Source organism: Mastigoproctus giganteus, chromosome 10 (genome assembly GCF_048544385.1).
Source record: "Mastigoproctus giganteus isolate SK-2022 chromosome 10, ASM4854438v1, whole genome shotgun sequence".
NCBI classification, from domain to species: Eukaryota; Metazoa; Arthropoda; class Arachnida; order Uropygi; family Thelyphonidae; genus Mastigoproctus; species Mastigoproctus giganteus.
In genome coordinates this window covers 140,067,859-140,091,533 of record NC_143584.1, presented here as the reverse complement: position 1 = coordinate 140,091,533, position 23,675 = coordinate 140,067,859, and the positions used below count along the sequence as shown (strand labels likewise).

General features: G+C 37.9%; 1 protein-coding gene across 1 annotated transcript in view; it reads right to left on the bottom strand.

Annotated features, from left to right (window-relative positions):
* The window catches only part of LOC150079320 (male-specific lethal 1 homolog), a 175,271-nt gene that overhangs the window by 118,179 nt on the left and 33,417 nt on the right, over window positions 1–23,675 (bottom strand). The window contains exon 2 of the mRNA XM_090382512.1: window positions 1,483–1,727. Coding sequence (XP_090238638.1) covers window positions 1,483–1,727 — 245 coding nt within the window. The remainder of the gene's footprint in view (window positions 1–1,482; window positions 1,728–23,675) is intronic.

The window sequence follows — 23,675 nt, the reverse complement described above, 5'->3', positions numbered from 1 at the left end:
GACAGCCAAATCTGCCAAGCCATCTCAAATTTTAATGAAAATTTGGGATGGCATGGCAAATCTTTTTAAATGAGCCAACTATAACATTCCATAAATATCTTTCACTGGAAATAGAGTTATTACATACAGGCAAACATGCTGAAGACAATAAGTATTGTAAACATTTACAAACATTTCTAAGCACAGGGGAGGGGCTTGTTTAAGCTGTCTTACCTCGAGGCCCATAATAGCTCCTGATAGCTTTCCTTACTTTGGCAATGGTGGCAGGACACCTGACAGATGCTCTTCAAAAATAACATCTGTGTTAACTGTTAATCAATTATTAAAATTCTGAAATTTTTTTCTACCTTTCTAAGTCAAACTTTTACTGCAGAAGTTTGGAAGCGATTTTCTAATGGTTTTCATACAGAAATTGGGTGCGAGAACCTGTAAGGTGCTCCATCACCATTTTTGCAACTATTTGAATTTTGCTTGAAGAATGGCATAGTACCAGGCGAGTACAGACCTTATCTTTGTTTCAAGTTTCAGGTTACTCGTTTTAACTCTTCCAAGGTATCAATGAACATCTAATATCTTATCCTAGTTGGTATTGAAAGATTTATTGTTTTCACAGCATAAAGACAATAACACAGTATTTTCTCAAAATAGTCACTACTCTGAGGGAAGCAACAGACAATCCAAAAATTTCGTGTGCACTGAAATGCGCCAAATTTGAAATAAATTTCAAAATAAGCCTGAAAATGGACATAGCTAATAATATGGAATATATACAATGTGTTTTTTTTTTGTTTTTTTTTAATAATATTTAGCATAAATAAGCAGAAATATATGTGCATGCAGGTTGAAATTTCGTGCATTTAACAGTCTTTTTAACAGTCTGGAAAATAGAAGGATCTAAGAGACTGATGGTTCTATTTTATGTCTAATACTTTTTTTTCTTTTTGTAATTTTTAGCAAATAATTTTTTTTTGAAAATACAAGGTGTAAAATGACTGAGGTTTTAAAAATTTCAAAATTTTTTGAAACTTAAAAAAAAGTTACATACAAAAACTAAGTATTGCAATCCATTATGGGAAGATGCAATATTAGCATTATTCATATAGAATTTAAACAACCTAAAATGTTCTCTAAAAATTAAAAAGAAAATGGGCATATCAGTTGCCCTGCCACTGTCTTTGTAAGAAATGGGGAGATGCCACTATTGCCAGATCAAAAAAATAAATAAATAAATAAAAATAATAATAACCAAACATGTTGAAATGGGCAGATAATATTAAATTGGCTTGTGGAAATTAGTCAATAATATAATACTAAGAGAATATTAAATTGGCTTGTGGAAATTAGTCAATAATATAACACTAAGAGGAAGGAACTTACAGGGCATTCCACAAGTCCTCTCACACTAATTAAACCATCTCACCAAATGCTTTCTTGAAAAGAAGCTGATTATTCAAAGCTATGCATTTCATTAATAAATATTACCTTTTAAGTGCTCTCAATGGAATATTACGAGATTTTCTTCCTAGGTATCTGGTTACTCCCACTGGAGGAAGAGCTACAGTACCAGTCTTTTCATTCAGAGATACATTGGATGCATTGGAAACAGCTGTAGTTGTAGATGTACTTTTGTCTTCTATGCAGTTTGTTGCAGCTTCATATTTGGTTTGAGTATCCGTTTTCTTTATCACAGAAACATGCCTTTCCATTCTTTCTAACTGTATTTTCAGCTAAAATTAATCCAGATTATTTTCTTAAGTAAATAAACAATAAAAAAGTAAATGAACAATAATTAATATACACATTTTTATGCATTTCAATTATGTTTAAGAGTTAAACCTTGTGTAAATTTTATGAGCCATCTAATGCTGTTACAGATAAGATGAACTTCACAAGAGTATGGCACTACGCTGTCAAAAGTACACAGAAAACCTGGAAAAGAGATATAAACGTCATCTTAGCATTACCCTGAATGCATTAAATTCACAAGCTGTAAAAGAAGCATACGTGATTAACTCATCAGCTACTAACACCTGATATCCAATATATAAGCTAATATGTCCAAATCCTGTGAAATATATGATTTCAAGAGAATAGTCACAGGCTGTCACATATCAGAGGGGGAGAGTTTAGATAAATTACAGGGCAATCAAAAATCAATAGCAGGGAAGTGCAAAGACAAAGCGCCTACATGAAAAACAAGAAAATGCAGTTCTTCTATATAAAAAAAAGGATGGAATAATGTTCATTAGCATTAGCATTAGTAGAGGCATTTGATGCAGGAAAGCAAGCTTATGCAGCATCAGCCAAAAAAAAAAATAAATAAAAAATAACCACTTCCACTTCACCCCTCTGTTCGTTCGAAATACCTGTCCAGCTGAGCCTTAAACTTATTTAGGCTATCAACTTCCACGACAAGGGATGGAAGTCTATTCCACCAACCAACCACCCGCTGGCTAAAGGCAAATTTCCTCACGTCTATCCTATATCTGTCTTTTCTCAATTTGAATTTATGACCTCTCAGGTGATTATTCTGCGCAAGAGGAAGAATCCCATCAGCATTGAGCATGCTCAAACCATTCAAGGCTTTATACACCTCTATCAGATCACCTCGCCGGTGCCTAGTCTCCAGACACTGTAATCTGCAAAACTTAAGCCTTTCTTCGTAAGAGAAATTCCATTTCAATTTACATTCATTTACTTCATTCCATTTACACTGCTTAAAACACTAATGCACTCCCTTTCAGGCATCTACATTGATATAGTCCTAGTCAAGGGTAGATAGATGACCTTAACAAAGTAATACATCAAAGGTTGTAGAGTGGTACATTCAAGATGCCCCTCAATATAGCAAGATTGGATATTACAAAACAGAAAACTGCCTCTTTTAAGAACTAGAAAGCATGTTTTCTATTTACTTAAAATTCTCAGTTCCTCATATATGTAACTCTAGGGTGGAATTTAAAAACTTGTTCATAATAGGCAATGCTCATTATTGTTTGGCATAATGCAAGAAAAGAAGCAGGCAAGGCTGGAGCTTTAATCATTGGTTGAGAACATTATGGAGCAAAGCATTAACAATGACAATGCAACTAGTAACAAACATAGGATACAAACCAGACCAGCTATGGCTATCCTGCCGTGGAGTAATAAAACCTGTTATATCCATTACAGGGTCCATTTGATTATGATGATAATCAAATGAAGAATATGATCCAGAATCCCTTTTTCAAAAACAAAGGACTGTGGAAAGAGTTACAATATAAGAACTCGAGCATACAGCACAGGGACTTCACATCATAAACAGCTAAAATTACATCAAAATTCTCCAGAACAACAAACGTTCCAAGTGTACAATTGAATTGCAGGTACAGCATTATGAATTATGGTATCAGAAACTTTTTGTACATCCTGTGTAGGATGACTTTGTACCACATCCTCACCATCTTAATGTCCAGTCATATGAAAATACTCTTGGGCAACTATCCTAATGTGCTTACTGAATTTCCTGAGTTAAGTTATATGAGTCTACTTTCAATGTGCTATGTAATACCTATGTAATACCAAGGCAAGTTTTTATAACAGGTTTCTAGAATAATAATATCAACATAAGGCAGCTCCATCATATGCTTGTGGGATCATTTAACAAGGGCAGTTTGTAAAAAAAAGTAGCAACAAAAAGTACTATGTCCTTCCTGCTATTCATCCTACTAAGTGGAAGAAGATTATTTCAAATAATTTTATGAAACCTATAATTACTGCCTATAGTATTAGCCTTAAGAAAAAAAAAAGAAACAGTTAATAAATATTCACCCTTGTCAAATACTTTCTATGTAAATATTCATAATTCTACTTTAACTTTTGCGTATGTAAATAATTAATGTAAAGTAAAGTAAATGCTTTCCAACTTCCTTTTTTAGTTTGTGATTCAGAACATGCATTCTATGAGCAGTGCTACCCAAAGTGTGGTCAGTGGACCAGTGGCGGTCCATGAACTGTTTGTTGCTGGTCTACGAGTAATTGGAAATTGGTCACGGATGTTACTGGTCTCCGACGATTCATCCATTACTGGTCCAAAAGATCTGAATTTTACAAAAGTCCCAGTTCGTGACAGATTGGAAATAATAGAAACTGGTCCTTTATCACAGGTAGTTTGAGAAGCACTGCTCTAGAGTATTCAGACATCCCTAATAACGATCTCACTAGCTATATGCATTAGCAGAGGCATTTGATGCAAGAAAGCAAGCTTATGCAGCATCAGCCAAAAAAAAATAATAATAAAATAAATAAATAAAAAATAACCACTTCCACTTCACCCCTCTGTTCATTCGAAATACCTGTCCAGCTGAGCCTTAAATTTATTTAGGTTATCAACTTCCACAACAAGAGATGGAAGTCTGTTCCACCAACCAACCACCCGCTGGCTAAAGGCAAATTTCCACACGTCTATCCTACATCTGTCTTTCCTCAATTTGAATTTATGCCCTCTCAGGTGATTATTCTGAGCAAGACGAAGAATCCCATCAACATTGAGAATGCTCAAACCATTCAAGGCTTTATACACCTCTATCAGATCACCTTGCTGGTGCCTAGTCTCCAGACACTGTAATTTGCAAAACTTAAGCCTTTCTTCGTAAGAGCACCCCTTTGTTCCATTCACTAATCTTGTTGCCCTTCTCTGTACTCGTTCCAGCAGCTCTACATCCTTCTTGAAATGAGGCCTCCAGCCCTGTATACAGTACTCTTATACAGGGGAATAATCACCTCCTTATCCCTGCTAGAAAAATTCCTATATATCATTGACAATACACCATGAGCTACTCTTGCAGCCCATCTGCACTGCTCAGAGAACTTCATATCTGCCTGCACAACCACCCCCAGGTCCCTTTCATTCTCTACCACTGTCAGTGGTACAGAATGAAAAAAAGTAGTACCACAAAGTTGATACGTTGCTCTGGGGTTGCTGTTTCCCATATGCAGTACTTTACATTTGTCAATGTTAAACTTCATTTGCCACCTCTCAGCCCATCTGCTCAACCTTTCCAGATACTGTTGCAGCAGCACAGTGTCAGTAGTGTCCTTGACAACCCTGCCAACCTTTGTATCGTCTGCAAACTTGGACATTAAGCTTGATATACCATCATCAATATCATTTATAAATACACAAAACAGTAATGGACCCAATACTGAACCCTGAGGGATTACACTAATAACATTAATCCACAATGAGCAGTGTCCATTGATTACCACTCTCTGTCTTCTCCCCCCTCAACCACGCCTTTATCCATAGCAGCAATTTGCCTCCAATACCACACTGCTCCAATTTGTGTAGCAGTCTTCCATGTGCAACAGTATCAAAACCTTTTCTAAGATCCAAATATATAACATCAAAGTTATTCCCTGCATCCAGTTCTTTTGTGACTGCATCATAGTATCCAATCAAATTGGTCAGGCAAGACTTTCCCTCAACAAAACCATGCTGTGTCCGAGCTATAACTGAAGTCTTGTCTAGAGGATTCTGCAGCGCTTCTTTAACCAGTGCCTCCATTAATTTTCCTGGAACAGAAGTTAAGCTCACAGGTCTATAATTACTTGTGTCAGCCTTTGATCCTCCTTTGTGAATTGGGGTCACATTTGCACATTTCCAGTTTATGGGTACCTCCCCTGAGTCCAAGGAAGCTCTCATAATTATGGCTAAGGGTTTGCTTACTTCCTTTGCTGCCTCTTTTAATATAACTGGATAGATCCCATCCACCCAGGGTGCCTTTCTTGTGTTTATCTTCAACAGTTTCTCCTCCACTTTACTCCCGGTTATTTCAAGATTCTGTAGCTTACTGCTAGAGTTGAATACACCTCTGGCATTCCCAATTGCTGAATAACTCCTCATGTGTGAATGTCGATGCAAAATATTCATTTAGTTTGTTAGCTACCTGAGGAGGATCATCAACAGTTGACCCATCAATATCAAGTGGACCAATCTGATTCATCCCCTTCCTTCTAGAGTTTACATACATAAAGAACTCTTTGCTGTTTTTCTTTGCATCCCTTGCCAAGGATTTCTCGTAATCTGCCTTCGCCTGCCTAACCTCCTTTGTAACTTGGTTGCATATCAACTTGTATCTATCATAGGCTTCTGTGCCATGATGTTGTCTGTTAATTTGTAAGTATCCCATGCATTTTTCTTCTCTGCCATATGCCTCATTAGTTCATCTGACATCCATTTTGGCCTAAACCTTGAACAATATTTCTTAGTTGGTATGTAAAGCCTAGTAGCTTCCAAGATAAGTTCTTTGAATGCTTCCCATTTTGAATTTGCTGTTGGTAACATCATCAGTTGGTCCCACTGTATAGAATTTAAATACTGTCTCAGTCCATCGTAGTGGCCTTTATGGTAGCAATAACCCTTCCCTTTACCCCTAATGGTAGTTACCTCTTTCAGTAAATCCCACTTCAGCACACTGTGATCACTGCCACCTAGTGGTTCATTTATCTGCAGATTCTTAATGCATGAAGAATCACTGCTGATAATCAAATCAAGAGTATTACTCCCTCTAGTTGCCTCCCGAACATGCTGATGTAGAAAACAATCATCCAATAAATCCACAAAAGCCCTGTTAGTGTGAGTAACCAGCCCCCAAATTCCAGTCAATATCTGGGAAATTAAAATCTCCCATTATAAGACTCTCTGATTTACTGGCCCACTCTATTTCCCTGTACAGTTCCTTATTATACTCATCAGAGTCATTAGGCCTATAGCACACTCCTACTCTCAATTTTGATCTCCCAATGCTTATGTCACACCAAACTGACTCAACACTGCACTGTCCAGCGATGATGTCGACTGGCTTTACTTCCTTGGTTTTTATGTGTTTCTTAACTAATAGCATAACCCCTCCCCCCTTCCTATCCTGTCTATCCTTTCTGTAGACGTTGTACTCCCCAAATTGCAGTTCTGCATCCCTTATATCTGTGTGACACCACGTCTCTGATATCCAAACAATATCTGCCTTTGATGTTTTGAGCAATACCTCAAATTCATCATATTTATTTACTAAACTCCTAGCATTGGTGTACACGCAAGTATACCTGCACCTGTTTCTATTCTTAGCTACCCTAACACAACCCATGTGTTTACTTGTACCGCAATGGCTCCCAGCAGTCTCTGAAATACCATGCATCTTGTTTTTCAGGCTTCTGCTCATTCTAATAGAAGCAGTGCAAGAATCTCTTTCACCTCTGCCAGTGGCTACTATCAATCTACTGGTCTTTGTCTCCCTCCAAGCTAGCAGTTTTCCGACCCACCTAACACTGCCTCGATAGCATCAGCAAATATTCTTGCACCCTTTCTATTTAAGTGTATCCCATCCCTGTAGAAGCAATCTCTCCTGTTAACAAGTACAGTCCAGGCTGAAAAAAATTCTACCCCTTGAGCCTTGCACAATCTTTCCAGGGCCAAATTGATCGACAAGGTTCTCATCATATACTCCCTCCAATCCTGTCTGGGCAGAATTGCAGACACTTTCAAATTCAACTCTAATTCTCGGCTTTTGTTCAACAGTGACCTGTACTTGTTAAGTAATTCTGCCGGTCTCCTACTCTTAATATTATTAGTGCCAATTTGGAAGGGCTATGGTCTCAACCTAAGGAGAATTCACTTGACATTATGGTTAAAGCAATAGCATCATTGTTATATGTAAGTGAATCACCAAAATGGCGAAAATGGCATAATTTTTATCATATCTCATTTGTGAATACCTTCATAATGAGTTGCCTAATATTGCACTACCTCGAATAAGCAAAGCTTCACCAGTGAAGAAGACTGTTGTTGCTTATTCTCAGTGGATACCAGAACCCAGACGGCCGTTTCAAGGCTGTTTAACCTCTCACTGGTGGGTGGGTAGGTACCCTGGGGTTGTCTTAAGTGACAACTCAGTTATAAAGTATATTGCACTAACCATTATGTCAAGTGAATTCCCTGTAGGTTGAGGCCATAGCCCTTCCAAATTCGTCCTACCTACCCACCGATGAGAAGCCAATAAGCTTCAAAACAGTACCATCTGGGTGGTGATATCCACCGAAAATAAGTAACAATAGTGTTCTCCTTAGGTGAAGCGTTACTTTTTCAAGGTAATGCAATACATGGCAACTCACTGTAAAGGTATTCACAATATGAGATATGATTAAAATGATGCATTAAAACATCTTCATAGTAGAAATGATAGGTCTGACTATAAACATGCCATAAATCAGTCATTTCAAAAAAACTTATTAGCCCAACAAAAAACTAATCTGTTTTTACAATTCTACAAAATTTGGATTTATGTACAGATTTATTACATAACCAAACATTTATAACATCCCCTTCTATTATTTTTTATTTATTTATTATTTTTTTTTTTATGAAAGCCCCAAACACGAGAGTATTAGAACCTATAGTACTTAGTACCGAGGCGTCTCCGTAGCCAGGTGGGAAGGAGCAGCAGTGCGTAGCACACGCTTCTTGATTAGACCGGGGTTCGAGCCCGTCATCACCAAATACGGAGGATGCGGAAAGGTTAGGGAATGACCACCGCATATTCCGGAGCAATATGGCCTTAGTTGCTAATGCTCCTAAAAACCAAATAACAAACAACTTAATACTGTAGCACACACTTCTTGATTAGACCGGGGTTCGAGCCCATCACCACCAAATACGGAGGATGCGGAAAGGTCAGAGAATGACCACCGCTTATCCCGGAGCAATATGGCCTTAATTGCTAATGCTCCTAAAAACCAAACAAACAACAACAACAACTTAGTACCATGCTTGGTTGGAGGTTGAGAAGACGAAAAAAGATATTTGTTGACATTAGCCTTGAACTTCTGTAGACTGTAATTTTCAGGAAATACGTATGAAGGAAAGTTGTTCCAGAAAACGGCAGTTGAATGAATAATGAGGAAGATGAAAATTGGTTCTGTGAGTTTGAAGTTGGACAGTAAATGAACGTTGGCTGGTGACGGTGCACGTGTTCGGACTGTTTTGAAAGAGACAGCAGGAATTATAGAAGCCAATTCAGAAGAACAATGCCCATGGAAGTATCTGTAGAAAAAGCCTACAGCAGAAACAGTACATCTATGAGACTGAGAGAGTGAAGAGCCTCTGTTCGGGATGAGTCATTAATTAACCTAACTGCCCTCTTCTGAATAGAATCTAGAAGCCTGAAAGAGGTTTTGGGGGCACCACCTCAGATGTGGGAACAATATTCCATGGTAGGACAGATTTGTACAGAGTGAACAGCTGGTTGTAGAAAATGAACGGCGAGAGCAAAAGAGAAAACCAAGTTTTTTTAGAATTAGGGGAAGCACTATTCATAATGTGCTTGTGCCATGAGATATCAGAAGTCAGGGTAATCCCCAAAAGAGATATATCATCTTGCCTAGAAATCGGAGCGTAACCAGAGATAAGCATAAGAACTGAAAAATCCTTTTTGCTAGATATAAGACAGGACTGAGTTTTAGAAGGACTGAAATCAATTAAGTTGTCTTCGCCCCACTAGAGAATTACCTGAAGATTGGCATTTAAGGAATTGGTAGTGGATATTCGAGAAGTTGAAGCTGATTGAGCAGGGCATGACTTCTCAAACTGGAAAGTGGAATGCAATGTGCTTTTGTTGGCAAAACTATGGATAGGATTTCCGGTCAATCAATGGAAGAAGGTCATTAATATACAAGAAGAAAAGAGTGGGGGAAAGAATTGAACCTTGGGAGACACCAAAATTAATGGAGAAGTTAGAAGACAGAGAGCCATCTACCATCACCCTCAGTGAGCAGTGAGAGATAAAACTGGATAACCAATTACAAAAGTTTCCAAACCATAAGATGGAAGCTGTTTTAGAAGACCTTTATGAGAAACATGATCGAAAGCCTTTGAGATGTCAAGGGCAACTGCTTGTGTTTCACCGAACTTTTCCATTGAATTTGTCCATAAATGGGTAACATAAGCCAGAATATCACCAGCGGATCGACACTAACAGAATCCATACTGGCGATCGTTGATCAGACAGAAGGATTCTAGGTAGTTGAAGAGTTGGAGGTTAATTGATTTCTCCATTACTTTAGAAAAAGTAAAAGTAATTGTAATGGGACGATAACTGGATGGGAGGGATTTGTCACTGTTTTTAGGAACTGGCTGGATATGAGCAAATTTCCAAGAAGGAAAAACACCTTTGGAATAGAAAATTAAAAAAGGCAGCAAAGAACAGGAGTAAGTTCAGGAGCACAGGTTTTGAGAACAAGCGGAGAAATACCATCAGGACCTGGAGCTTTTTAGCATCAAGATTTGTCAACATCCTTTTGAAGGAAGACCACAGGAGGCACTGAACGGAGCGTGTTGGGAATTGTGGGAGGTGTTTTACCAAGATCATTGATACATGAGTTGGAAGGAAAATGGGATGCTAGCAGGTCAGCTACCATTAGGGCAAGAAGCAAGTTTTCTACTCTTAGCTGTTCAATATCTAGTTTGGACTGATTAATAACTGCTTTACAATTGTTGTGAACTTTAGTGAAGGCAGAAAATGAAACTGAAGAATTGGGAACAAGCCAATTACGATATGCAACATTCATCTCTCGAACAGCCTTAGCAAATTTATTGGAAAACCAAGGTTTAGATAAAGGATAAGATTTTAAAGTGGAGTGTGGAATAAAAGATTCATTCCTACAAAAATAATTTCACTGACACGATCTGAGCAAACATTGACATCAGAAGTTTTGAAACAGTAATCCAACCAAGGAAAAGAAATCTCACAGGTCATCCCATTTTGCATTCCTGTAATGGCAAAAACACAAGGTTGGGAATAGCCATGAGATAAAGGCTCCGTTGGAGAAGAGATAATCACAAAGTTGTGCTCTGAGGTGCCTAAAGGACCACTCACTTCAACTGTGTATGTAGAATGGTTGTTTGTGAGAAAAAGATCAAGTGTGTTGGCTGTGGTTACAATTGTACGATATTCTGGTAGGTAAATGAACAATCTGTGCGAGGTCATTAGTAATTGCAAAAGACTCAGCATCTTGATCAGCTGGGTCTGTGTGACTAGAGAATGCAAGCCAGCTGGAGTTGTGAAAATTAAAATCACCAAGGAAAATTACCTCACTGTTAGGAAAGCTGGACTGGAGAAAGTCAAGTTGCAAAGAGAAGAAGTTATTTGGTTTTTGTTTTTTAGGAGCATTAACAACTTAGGCCATGTTGCTCCGGGGATATGCGGTGGTCATTCCATGACCTTTTCGCATCCTCCGTATTTGGTGGTCACGGGCTGGAACCCTGGTCTAATCAAGAAGGGTGTGCTACACACTGCTGCTCCTGCCCACCTGGCTACAGAGGCACCTAGAGAAGAAGTCAAAGTGCTCCAAGTGATTAGTGGAGTTGGGAGAACAGTAGAGACAACAGATGAATTTGACAGAATGATGTAGAGGGATTTTATGCCAGAGAAGGTCAAAGATAGGAGATTCCAAATTACCAAGTCTCTGACAGGCAATATCGGAACAGACATAAGCACAAGTACCACCTTTGAGACGAAAGGAATCATACAGCGAATAATTTGGGCAACTGAGATGAGCAGTGGTTGAACCAACCGATAACTGAAATTCTGAGAGAAAAAGTACATGGGGTTTGGCACACTGCAAGTGGAAATGGACATCATTGAGATTAAAACTGAGACTATGTATATTTGTGAAATGGACTAGGAAGTGTTTGAGAGGTTTAGATCTTTTTTGAAGATAAGTTTGCTCTCTTAGTTTGACAATTCATGGTGTATTCAATAGTAAGAAAAAGTGGGGGGGGGGGCATGCTGTATAAAATAATGAAATTTTTGGATATGCCATACACATGGTAAGAATATATCCAGATCCTTGACATAACGTGGCCTCGACAATGACCCCCCCCCCCACATACACACTACTTGGACTTCCTCCTGTCGCTATCTGGCTGAGTAAAGGTAGCAAGATTATACACTAGCTAATCCGTAGAAGCTTTCTATAGAGTTACGAATAGGTTCTGTCCAGTGTAATAACTAGCGGTGGGCCTGCGAACACCATTTTAGAGCTGTACCCTCAAAATGTAAGGCAGTTTGGATCTCGCCATGATGTTCATCATAACCTCAAAAGACATCAGTCATACTGCATGATGGAAAAGATGGGGAAGGTTTGACCGGAACTTAGCTCTGAAGACTAAACATGGGTTCCACCACTTCAAGTCTCCAATAAGCAAAGTGGCGGTATTGCACCGGTTGATGAGTCATCTACCACTTAGTATTTCCTGGTAACACAGAGGGGTGGCATTTCTCCATGTGGTGTGGACACCACACCTTGACCCCTGCTTACGTTGGTTCACACCTCAGTTGTCAACCTCAGAGTGCTTGCGCATGGGGGTTATACGTAGGATTACTGACAGTCCCACTATCGCAAAGGTGCAAGCAGAGGATTTGGCTGTCACAGACCGACCGGACTTCACCGAAATTGGGTCCACTTGACTTGAGTGTCACCTGAATATCAGTTCCATCAGCATTTTAGACTCCCAGGTAACGAGTACAGCTTGTCTGGCATATCTGAGAGACTGTCTAGGACAACCTCAAGGACCGAATTGCTATATACTGTATCATCATCATCATCCCCATCTTCAGCCATTGTCGATCCACTGCAGGATGAAGGCCTTCTCAACAACCCTGCTATTAATTGCTATATACTGTATCATCATTATCTTCATCCATTCTTGTTCCACTGCAAGATGAAGGCCTCCTCAACACATTTCCAGCAACTTTGGTCTTGACCGGAGTATATACTACATATCATATCATGTATATTGAGGGTTTATTGTCAAACAACGTTAACTACAAAATTGCATTTTTCTTTTGAGACAACTTTAGTTTTACTTAATACAAATAACAATGCATATCATGTCAGAGAACTGTATCTCTCTAGTACTGTACAAGTTACCTTGGACTATAAGCACATTTCCAGTAAACCAAGACAATATCAAATGACTTTTTCTTGGTTAATTAAAAAACGTTTACTACAAAATGATTTTGCAGTTAATGTTGTTTGACACTAAACTCTCAATATATGGATATAATATATACTGCATACACTGTATATCAGTGGTAATTACCAGCACCAGACATCAGCTTGTATGTAATATCAATAATACTATTCTTCAAGGAAATGTCCAAACAGGGGCATAAGCTATTTGTGAAGTTATTTTAAAACTAAGAATCAATTTTTGGAAAGTTCACTTTATAAACAGCCTATTTAACATCCAGTATGCCATTTCTAAAAGTTGTTAAATATTAAATTTGCCAAATGAATTTGTGAGGCATAAATCATGATTTTATTATATACAGGAACTCCCCGACTTATGTAATACTTGACTTACAGAAATTCGACTTTACGAAAAAGTTTTTGCCGGCTAGTGCAAACTTAAAAAAATCATGGAAAAGTATTTTGCATCCCATAAGGAATAAATGGAGGTATCGTGAAAATACTGTAATGTGAACCCAATAACACTTTTTTTTTTTTTTTTTGTAATTCGTTCCAAGTCTTTGGAAGTTGAAAATTTCACTATATAAATAAGCTATTTATCTCTCTGAAAGATCACATTTGTAATGGAAATTGCACTACACTTTCATCATTATTATATGTTCCTATTATAAGTATCAATTTTGAATGCCAAATTCTAAAGCACGTTTCTGGATGTCAACAACCAAAAAAAATAAAAACAATTTGCACTTTCTAGTTTATTGGGCTTTTCTGTTAATGCATCTAATTATAAATGGGTAGTAAATTCGATCTTATTGCATTTGCAATAATACCGATAACTGCAATTGTGTGGGTTTTTATGCTATTATGGTGAAATGTGTTCCCTTCACTGAAATCTTCCATCATATAAAAAACAAATTTTACATGCACAAAAAAACAAGCAATAAGTATTACAATGACGAAGAGAAAGCGACCAATGGAAAGTGCAAGTGGTGGCAGTGCTAGGAAACGAAACAAAATTGATTTAGAAATGAAGATGAAAATGATTAAGAAGTACGAAGCAGGACAAAGTTTATCATCTATTGCAAGTGAATTAGGTCTTGCTGCTTCAACAGTGAATACTATTTTAAGGGACAGTGAACATATAAAAGAGCATGTCAAAGGATCAACACACTTAAGATCAACAGTGATCACAAAACAGCATTCAGGTGCTATATTGAAAATGAAACAGCTGTTAATAATATGAATGGAAAATCAGATTCAGAAGCGAGTGCCCTTGAGTCTAATGACCATTCAAGAAAAAACAACAAGTATTTATAAAGATATTAAGGATAAGTATGGTGAACCCAACCCAAGTTCGTGGCAAGCAATGGGTGGTTTAATAGGTTTAAGCATCGTGCTGGTTTCCACAACGTTAAAGTATGCAATGAAGTCGCCAGTCCCACTTCTGCAGCTGCAGAGAAATTTTGCGATGTGTTCGAAAAAATTATTAATGAAGGCAGCTATTCAACGTAGCAAATTTTTAATGTTGACAAGACTGCTCTGTATTGGAAAAAAATGCCGGATCAAACATACATTGCCAAAGAGGAAAATACAATGTCAGGTTTCATGGCGTCAAAAGATAGGGCCACGCTCTTTCTTGGGGCTAATGCAGCATGAGATTACAGATTAATAACACTGCTTGTGTACCATTCTGGAAATCATCGTGCATTTAAGGGCATCAATAAAGCCACCCTACTCGTGCATTTTCAATCGAAACAGAGAGCATGGATAACAATATCTCTCTTTGAGGATTGGTTTAAATGCTGCTTCATTCCTGAGGTTGAAAAGTATTGTAAAGACAACGACATTCCTTTCAAGATTTTGCTTCTATTAGATAATGCTCCTGGACATCCTGCGCATCTAGATGATTTCAATTCGAATGTGAGAGTCATATTTCTACCGCCAAACATGACTTCGCTTGTGGAACCTATGTATCAGGGTGTTATTTCGAATTTAAAAGCATACTATTTACACACATTTGCTCAGGCATTGTCTGAAGTAGATGATGAGAAAAATTTTATGTTAAGAGACTTTTAGAAATCTTACAATATTTACCACGGCACCTTAAAAATTAATAAGGCCTGGACGGAAATTACTAAAAGTTGTTTAAATGGCACATGGAAGAAAATATGCCCACAGCACATAAAAGGCTTCGAAGGATTTGAAAAAGACGAATCATATGAAGAGGTTACAGATAAGGTTGTAAAGGTTGTTGCAGAGCTACTTCAGTTGGAGGTTGATGCCAAAGATGTGGCATCAACCTCCAAGTTAACAGAGTTAACAGAGAAAGAAGAGAAGGAATTATCTAACACAGAAATTATTGACTTGCAAGCGAAAGGAAAAAAATGCTAACATTAAGCAATGGCATTTCGTGAAATTGCATCAACAATGGCAAGGTTTGAGAAAATGGATTCTGTCAGCAAACAATTCTTAAAAGTTAACAGAGGGGGTGAATGATATGCTTGCTTGCTACAAAGAAATCTATGATGAAAAGAAAAAAGCCACCATCCAGTCATCCATTAATATGTTCTTTTGTAAGGTTGAGCAGCTGATCCCTTCTAAATCTCCACAGCCCTCAACCTCCGCAGCGGCATATTTATCAGCAGAAGACATCGGTTCTGGCAACAATGCTCGAGAGGTTAAACGTACTGACATTATGACTGTCTCCTCTCTCTTTTTTTGTAATTTTATAATTTTGAAAAATTTTTAAATTGCATGTTTTGTAATTTTTCCTGTGCATGAGATTAAAAAAAATTGAATAAATACAATAAATAATTCTATTTACATTTTCATTGAACATTTCTTTTTTGATTCAATCAATTTGGCGAGGGCAAATGCGAGTGCTGCACAAGCATGGGGAAAATTCCGACTTACATAGCGTTCCACGGAACTCATCCCTTACATAAGTTGAGGAGTTCCTGTATATAGAAATTGTCTACTTGAAATTATTAATCTCCCTGTAAACGACTCCAATTTAAGTTAAGACTTTAAATCTTAAATTTGTAATGAAAATATTTCAAATGATTATCTCTGCTTGTTAATTTGCAAGAATTAAGAAGCATTAACACAATACAGATTCAATAAATTTCAAGAAGACTGCACTCCTCCAAAATTCCACATAAGAATAATATACTTCAGGTTTGCTATATTTAAAATAATGGTTCTTATATAAATAGTTTATATACTTATTTATACACTGAGTTATCACTGAATCATGACCGCTTACCTAATACCATGTTGGGTCACCGTCCGCACAGATAACAGCCACCATTCAACTAGGCAATGACTCCACTAGATGTCTGAAGATGTCCGTAGGGATCTGCAGCCATGCTACTTGCAAGGCTTCCACAGTGTCAGAATAGTTGATGATTGAGTATCCACATTCCTCACTTCCCATTCCAAAACATCAAACATCCCACAGGTGTTCAACTGGACTGAGGTCAGGTCGAGTGAATGTGGAAGCCAATCAAGATGGGCGATATCTTTACTGTGTTCCCTGAACCATTTGTGCACAGTGTAGGCCCAATGACAGTGCACATTATTGTATTGGAAGATCCTGTTTTGGTGCAAGGAAAAAAATCTAACATGACAGGGTGCACACGGTCTCCTAAGGGCTGCTGATAGACCTCACCAGTGAAACACTGGTTCATATGCACCAGGGGTCCTAATTCTTGCCAACAAAACATGTTCCATATTAAGCAACTACTGCCACCTGCCTGGATAGTGGACACCACGTACAATGGGCCCATGTTGCTTGCACCACACACAAAGGAATCCATCGGCATGTTGCACCAGGTATTTGGACTTATCCAACCAGCACACTCATTTCCAGTCCTCCCGTATCCAAACAGCATGTTGTTGACATCCCAGCATTCACCACTGAAGATGATCAGCGACGAGGAGTGGGTGTCTCTTTGGTCATCTGCTGTGGAACCCTACGTCCGAGTGTGTGTGAGGCATCATCATTTGCGATACTGTTCTTGCATTCGGCATAGCAATGTCAACTGTCACACAGTGGTCTGCCACTGAGTCCATAATCCTTTACAGTTCTGTTGGTGGGAGGTTTGACCTATTCGACACCATTCTTTGTACACCTTAACCAGAGTGGCCTGGTTAGCCAGAGCGGCCATGCTGTTTCCAATATACAAGAACCCAATGCATGAGCTCTCACAATCGTGCCCTTTTGAAACTTTGCGATATCTATAATACATCCCGTAATGGCCACTTGATTACTTTGACTTGCACGACCAGATGCAAATTACCACTTCTCTAGCATATGAAGCTGTTTGGCTTTTTATACTTCAAGCTGTGTGGCATAGTCCATTATAGATGGAGTGGTCATAATTCAGTGATCACTGGATGTAGATATTAGGGTGAATACAAAATACAATCTACAAAGCAACATATATGACCTGCAAGAGTTAATCAATAGAAAAAAAATTCCTTTCATAATAATACAGAAATTAGATGTTTCTGTTTTAAACTGATCAAGGACTCAGTATTTTAAACCAGACAAAATTTGCAAGGTCCAAACTTCCAGAATGAAGTAAACATACCAGTTTAATAATACCAGTTAATAAGGTTTTGGTAACAAAAAACTTTTAACATAAAAAAAAAGTCTGGTAATATAACTTTTAAAATTAATTTTATGTTATTTCAGAATCTAAGCACAAATTTTATGGCACATTACATTTTCGGTGGAAAAAATGTACTAAATGATTTTGACAAATGTAGAAAATCAGTGTAGCTTACTCATAATAGCATAATAGAAGTTAGTTAGTTAGGATGTTAGTTAGTTTGTTATTTGGTTTTTAGGAGCATTAGCAACTAAGGCCATATTGCTCCGGGATATGCGGTGGTCATTACCTTTCTACATCCTCCGTGTTTGGTGGTGACGGGCTCGAACCCCGGTCTAATCAAGAAGCATGTGCTCCTTCCCACTTGGCTACGGAGGCGCCAGCAGCGAGGATATAAGCGAGAATGACTCATAATTATGAATCATCAGTTGCAAAAAAACCAGTTATGACAGACTGATATATTAGTTATAGTTAGTTGCGCTCATTTAAGGCTAGTTCTCCATTTTATCACCTTTTTTTCTGATTTAGATGAAGCGGTTTCCTCATAATCAACATATGGAGGCATTACAACACTATGGATGTGGGATTTCATTGGAAAATTTTTGTATTTGTGTGGAGAGTTTACATCAAAATTGCAATATTAGTGTATAACAAAAACAATTAAACATTCTCAACTTTGGATGCAAACTTGAGAGATCAGAAAACAGAAGTTAGGCACCACGTGTATGCTGCATATTTATGCTCTGTAAACCTCACTGAATGAATGAAAGGAAATAAGAGAAAGCTATTCATTGTTCCCCATTGTATGGTGTGAATCGACAGCCTATAATGAAGACTGCTATGTCTATCTTACAAATGTTTCAGATTTTTCAAGATAAGCAAACATAAAACAGAATATCCAGATGTTGCATCCGCAACGAAGCCAGTACCATATGAAGAAGGTCTTTAATTCTTGTATTGCCAATTTCCCATTTCTGACAAAGAAAAGAGGACAAATGGAAGATTTAAGTTCTACAGAGTAAAAAAAGAACCACACCTAACTGAACAGAATGAGCCTTAACTGCTTCATGATTTAAATCTTTCAGAACAACGAGAAGTTTTGATATCAAGACTACAGAGAATGGTAACGCTTTGCTGGTTGATGGTACAATTGTTCCATATTTAGAAAGAGAAATAAAAAAGTAAATAGTAAACATTTTATGGTGCACAGAATCCCTGTTGTACCCTCATTGCACCCTGAATGGAGAAAAGAGTACATTATGTACATATTTGTTATCTGTCTGTAATCATTATTTGCCATTAAAATTTTATTCAGGTTATACCCAGGCATCAAGAGTGGAAAGTTTTATGAACTAGAATGCAATAAAATATCTCATTTTTAATAATAAAGTATGTATGTGACATTACCGACATGCATGATGAACTGGAATGGTGTTCCAGTCAATTGAGTCCTACATGTCATATGTCAAGATTTGTCCATATGTCAAGATTTGGAAGTATCATCCAAATAATTATTTAACCTTCTAAAATTTAACCCACAACAAAGGAGGAGCGACTTGTATTCAGGAAAAAGAATCCATTTAATAGCCTTCTCTGCAAAGCACACATATCTCTACTGCAAGTTCTTCATTTCAAAAATTTTACACCTATTATTACAGCTGTCCACTTCTGAAAACTTTCCTAACAAAACCTAAATAATGAAACTGTTCAGTTTGGCAATATTAGCAAAACTGATGATGACAGTATTAAATTGGAAATCAAAGCCTTCATAAAAAAAAAAACTGTAACGCTCACACAATGAAGAAATACACGTACTACATACATAATTGTCAATTGTACATAATGGTTATTTGCCAATAAAGATTTATTTTGGGGAAACATTGGAAAAAAGTTGAGTTAGGATTGAATTGAAAGTGTCTGTAATTTTGCCCAAACACAATAGGAGGAGTATATGTTGAAAGCCTTGTCAATTAATTCAGCCCTGGAGAAAATGTGCAAGGCTCATGAGGCAGAATTTTTCTCAGCATGGTCTGTGCTTATTAACAGGTGAGACTGTTTTTACAAGGATGGGATACACTTGAATACAAGTGGTATAAGAATATTTGCTGATACTATAGATGCAGTGATAGATGGTTAAGAAAACTGCTTGCTTGAGGGAAATACGCAGACTAATAATTTAACTAGAGCCACAGGAAGAGGTGAAAGTGATTCTTGCATTGCTACTATTGATACATACAGCTGGGTGTCTGGGATTTCAGACCCTGCTGTGGTTCATCTTAGAACAAATGAATACATGGACTGTGTTAGGGTAACTAAGAGTAAGAAAACATGTGCATGTATACTAATGCTAGGAGCATTGTAAATAAAGTTGATGAATTTGAAGTACTCATTAAGTCATCAAATGCAGACATTGTAGGAATAGAGGAGACATGGTTCAGACATAAGTGATGCTGGATTTGAATATGGTGAGTAAAATGTATACAGGAAGACTAACAGGACAGCAGAGGTGGAGGGGTTATGCTCTTAGTTAAGAAGAATATTAAATCTAAGGCACTGGATCCAGGTGACTTGGATGACGAGTGCAATGTTGAATCAGTCTGGTGTGATAAAAGCACTGGGAAAACAAAATTGGGAGTAGGAGTGTGTTACAGGCATGACTGTGATGAGTACACCAAACAGCTATACATGGAAATAGAGTGGGCCAGCAAACCAGAATGTCTCATAATGGGGAATAATTTTCCAGTTGTTGACTGTAATTTGTGGGTTGGTTGGTGACACACACACACACACACACACACACACACACACACACACACACACACACACACACACACACACACACACACACACCTATCTTTTGTGGATTTCTTGGATGGCTGTGTTTTTTTACAGCAGCATGTTAGAGAGGCAACAAGAGGAAGCACTACTCTTGCTCTGGTTATCAGCAGTGATTCTTCGTGCATTAAGAATCTGCAGTAAAAGACCCACTGGGTGGCAGTGATCACAGTGTACTAATGTGGAATTTAATTACAGACATAACTACTGTCAAGGGTAAAGGGAAAGGCTTTTGCAAGGGTGACTACAAAGGTCTCAGACAGTTTTTAAATTGTGTGCAGTGGGACCAACTGATGATGATGCCAATAGCAAATTCTAAATGGGAAGTATTTGGGGAAGTAATCAACGAAGTTACTAGGCTTTTCATACCAACAAAGAAATACTTTTCAAAGCTCAGCCTAAATGGATTTCAGATGAACAACTGAGACAACGTGACAGAGAAGAAAAGTGCATGGGATGCATGCAGGGCTGCGTTAATGCTACAGCCAAACCAGCCATGGCCAGGGGCCTCATCCAGAGGGGACTCATTTTCATTGTAAATATTTTCTAAAGTAGTGCTAAAAATTTCTAATAATAATAAACCAAGGTAACACATAATATAAAAGCATACTTAAACTTAACTTTTTAAGTGTTTAAATTTTATTATTTTGTACAATGAATTTTGTAAAATAAAAGTATTATTCTTTTGTACAATTTTATTGTACAATAAATAAGTTAAAAGTTTCTATTAAAATTGTTTTTACTATTACTTTATTTTTTCAGTCAAAAAACAAAACATCTTTTTTATCAAGGTTGATTGGTTGGTTATTAGGATTTTTATGGCGCATCAGCATCTAAGGCTATATGCACCAATTTTTATCAAGGAATTATTATTCACAATATAGATATAAAAACCTATGTAGTATTTGTATATATATGTATGTGCAATATATATATATATATATATATGAAAATATTTTAAGTATAAAATATTGTAGGTAGAACGTGTTAAAGAGCTTTATGTATAGAATTAAAACTAATGAATATACTGTGTACCCTGGGAGCGATATATGTTGTGAAAGAAGGGGGGGGGGGGGAAGAACCGGAAAATAAAACAATAAGAAATGCAAAAATTGAAAAGAATTGTAAAAATTTTTTGAAAACGCGACCAAGGTGAAAATAACATGTCGGAAACAGAAGTAAGAGCATTGCTGTCTTTTTCATGATTTCGGCGGATGATCTCTGATGATGACACAAAAATTATGAAAGACACTGCAGTGTTATTTTCACCTTGGTCGCTTTTTCAAAAAATTGATATTTTTTCAATTTTTGCAATTCGTATCGTTTTATTTTCCGGTTCTTCTCCCCCCCCCCTTCTTTCACAACATATATCGCTCCACGAGTATACGGTATATTCATTAGTTTTAATTCTATACAAAGCTCTTTAACACGTTCTACCTACAATATTTTATACTTAAAATATTTTTATATATACATATACACATTATGGCTGTAGGGTATGTTTTGCTATAGCAGTGTCCCTGATCCATAAGTTATGTTATTGTAATTCAGACTTATCTAATTTAAAACGTAATTCCCCCCCCACATATCATATAGCTTCTCTATATCATTATTCTTGATTATATAGAGGGTGATTCACTACAAACTTGCAGGAGGTGTAGGGGGCAACAAAGACGAATCGGAATCACATAGCATTGCAGGGTCCAAAATGCCTTCGTCATGGGTAGAGGGCGTTGAACGGAAGGTCGCGGGAACAGCGATCCCGCTGGAAGTCAGCATTTGCGAACCGGTTCCCCAGGCAGTAGGATGGACGAGTATTCAAACGTTGAACTGGCCGACATGCACCTCGCGTACGAAGCTGCGGACTGTAATGGGCGTGCCTCTCTGCACTTGTACCAGGAACGTTTCCCGCACAGGCGTGCTCCTCATCATACAATTTTCGCACGTGTGCACAGAAGGTTACATGAGACTGGTTGTTTCACGAGAGGTACCATCAATCGAGAGCGAACGACGAGGACGCCAGACAGTGAGGAGAATGTCCTACGTCTTGCAGAAGGCAATCAGAGTACGAGTACTCGAGCGATAGGCCAACGATTGGGTATTTCCCAATCCGCTGCATGGAGGATACTGTCAAACCAAATGAGTTCATACTATCTGCAATGCGTCCAATCATTGGAGCCTGCGGATTATCCACTCCGGAAGACTTTTGCTACTTGGTTTCTTCAAAAGAAAAGGTTCGCAAATGCCGACTTCCAGCGGGATCGCTGTTCACGCGACCTCCCGTTCAACGTCCCGCATGACGAAGGCATTTTGGACCCTGCAATGGTATGCGATTCCAATTCGTCTTTGTGCCCCCTACACCTCCTGCAAGTTTGTCGCACTGGTAGTGAATCACCCTGTATATATATATATTGTTGTTATTTGGTTTTTAGGAGCATTAGCAACTAAGGCCATATTGCTCTGGGAACATGCGGTGGTCATTCCCTGACCTTTCCGCATCCTCCATATTTGGTGGTGACGGGCTCGAACCCCAGTCTAATCAAGAAGCGAGTGCTACGCACTGCTGCTCCTTCCCACCTGACTACGGAGGCACCTATATATATATATATTAAAGGGGCCTCAAATTTAAATATGGCCAGGGGCCTATTTCATCCTTAATCCGGCCCTGGATGAATGTAAATTATCAGATGATACAAAAGCATATGATAGATATAAATTAATCTGTAATCAAGTCACAAAGGAGGTTAGGCAAGCTAAGGCATATTATGAAAAGCCTCTGTCAAAGAATGTAAAGAAAAACAGCAAAGACTTCTACACTTATATTAACAGTAGAAGGAAGAGGTTGAATTACATTGCACCACTTGATGGTTATGGGTTAACTGTTGATGATTTGTCCAAACCCTGACCCTGCTCAGGTTGCAGACAAATTGAATAGGTATTTTGAATCTACAACAAAGAAACACGAGGAATTCTTTAGGGAAGAGGATGCCAGAAATTTATCAAACTCTAATGAGGAGCTAAATGACTTTGTGATAAGGTGGAGGAGAAATCATTGAGGATGGACATAAAAAAGGTGCCTGGAGTGGATGGAATCTACTTAATTATATTAAGGGAGGCAGCAAAGGAGGACCCTATGGATTGGAGATGTGCGAAAATATCCCCAATTCATAAAGTGGGATCAAAAGGCGACATAGTAATTACAGACCTGTTAGCATAATG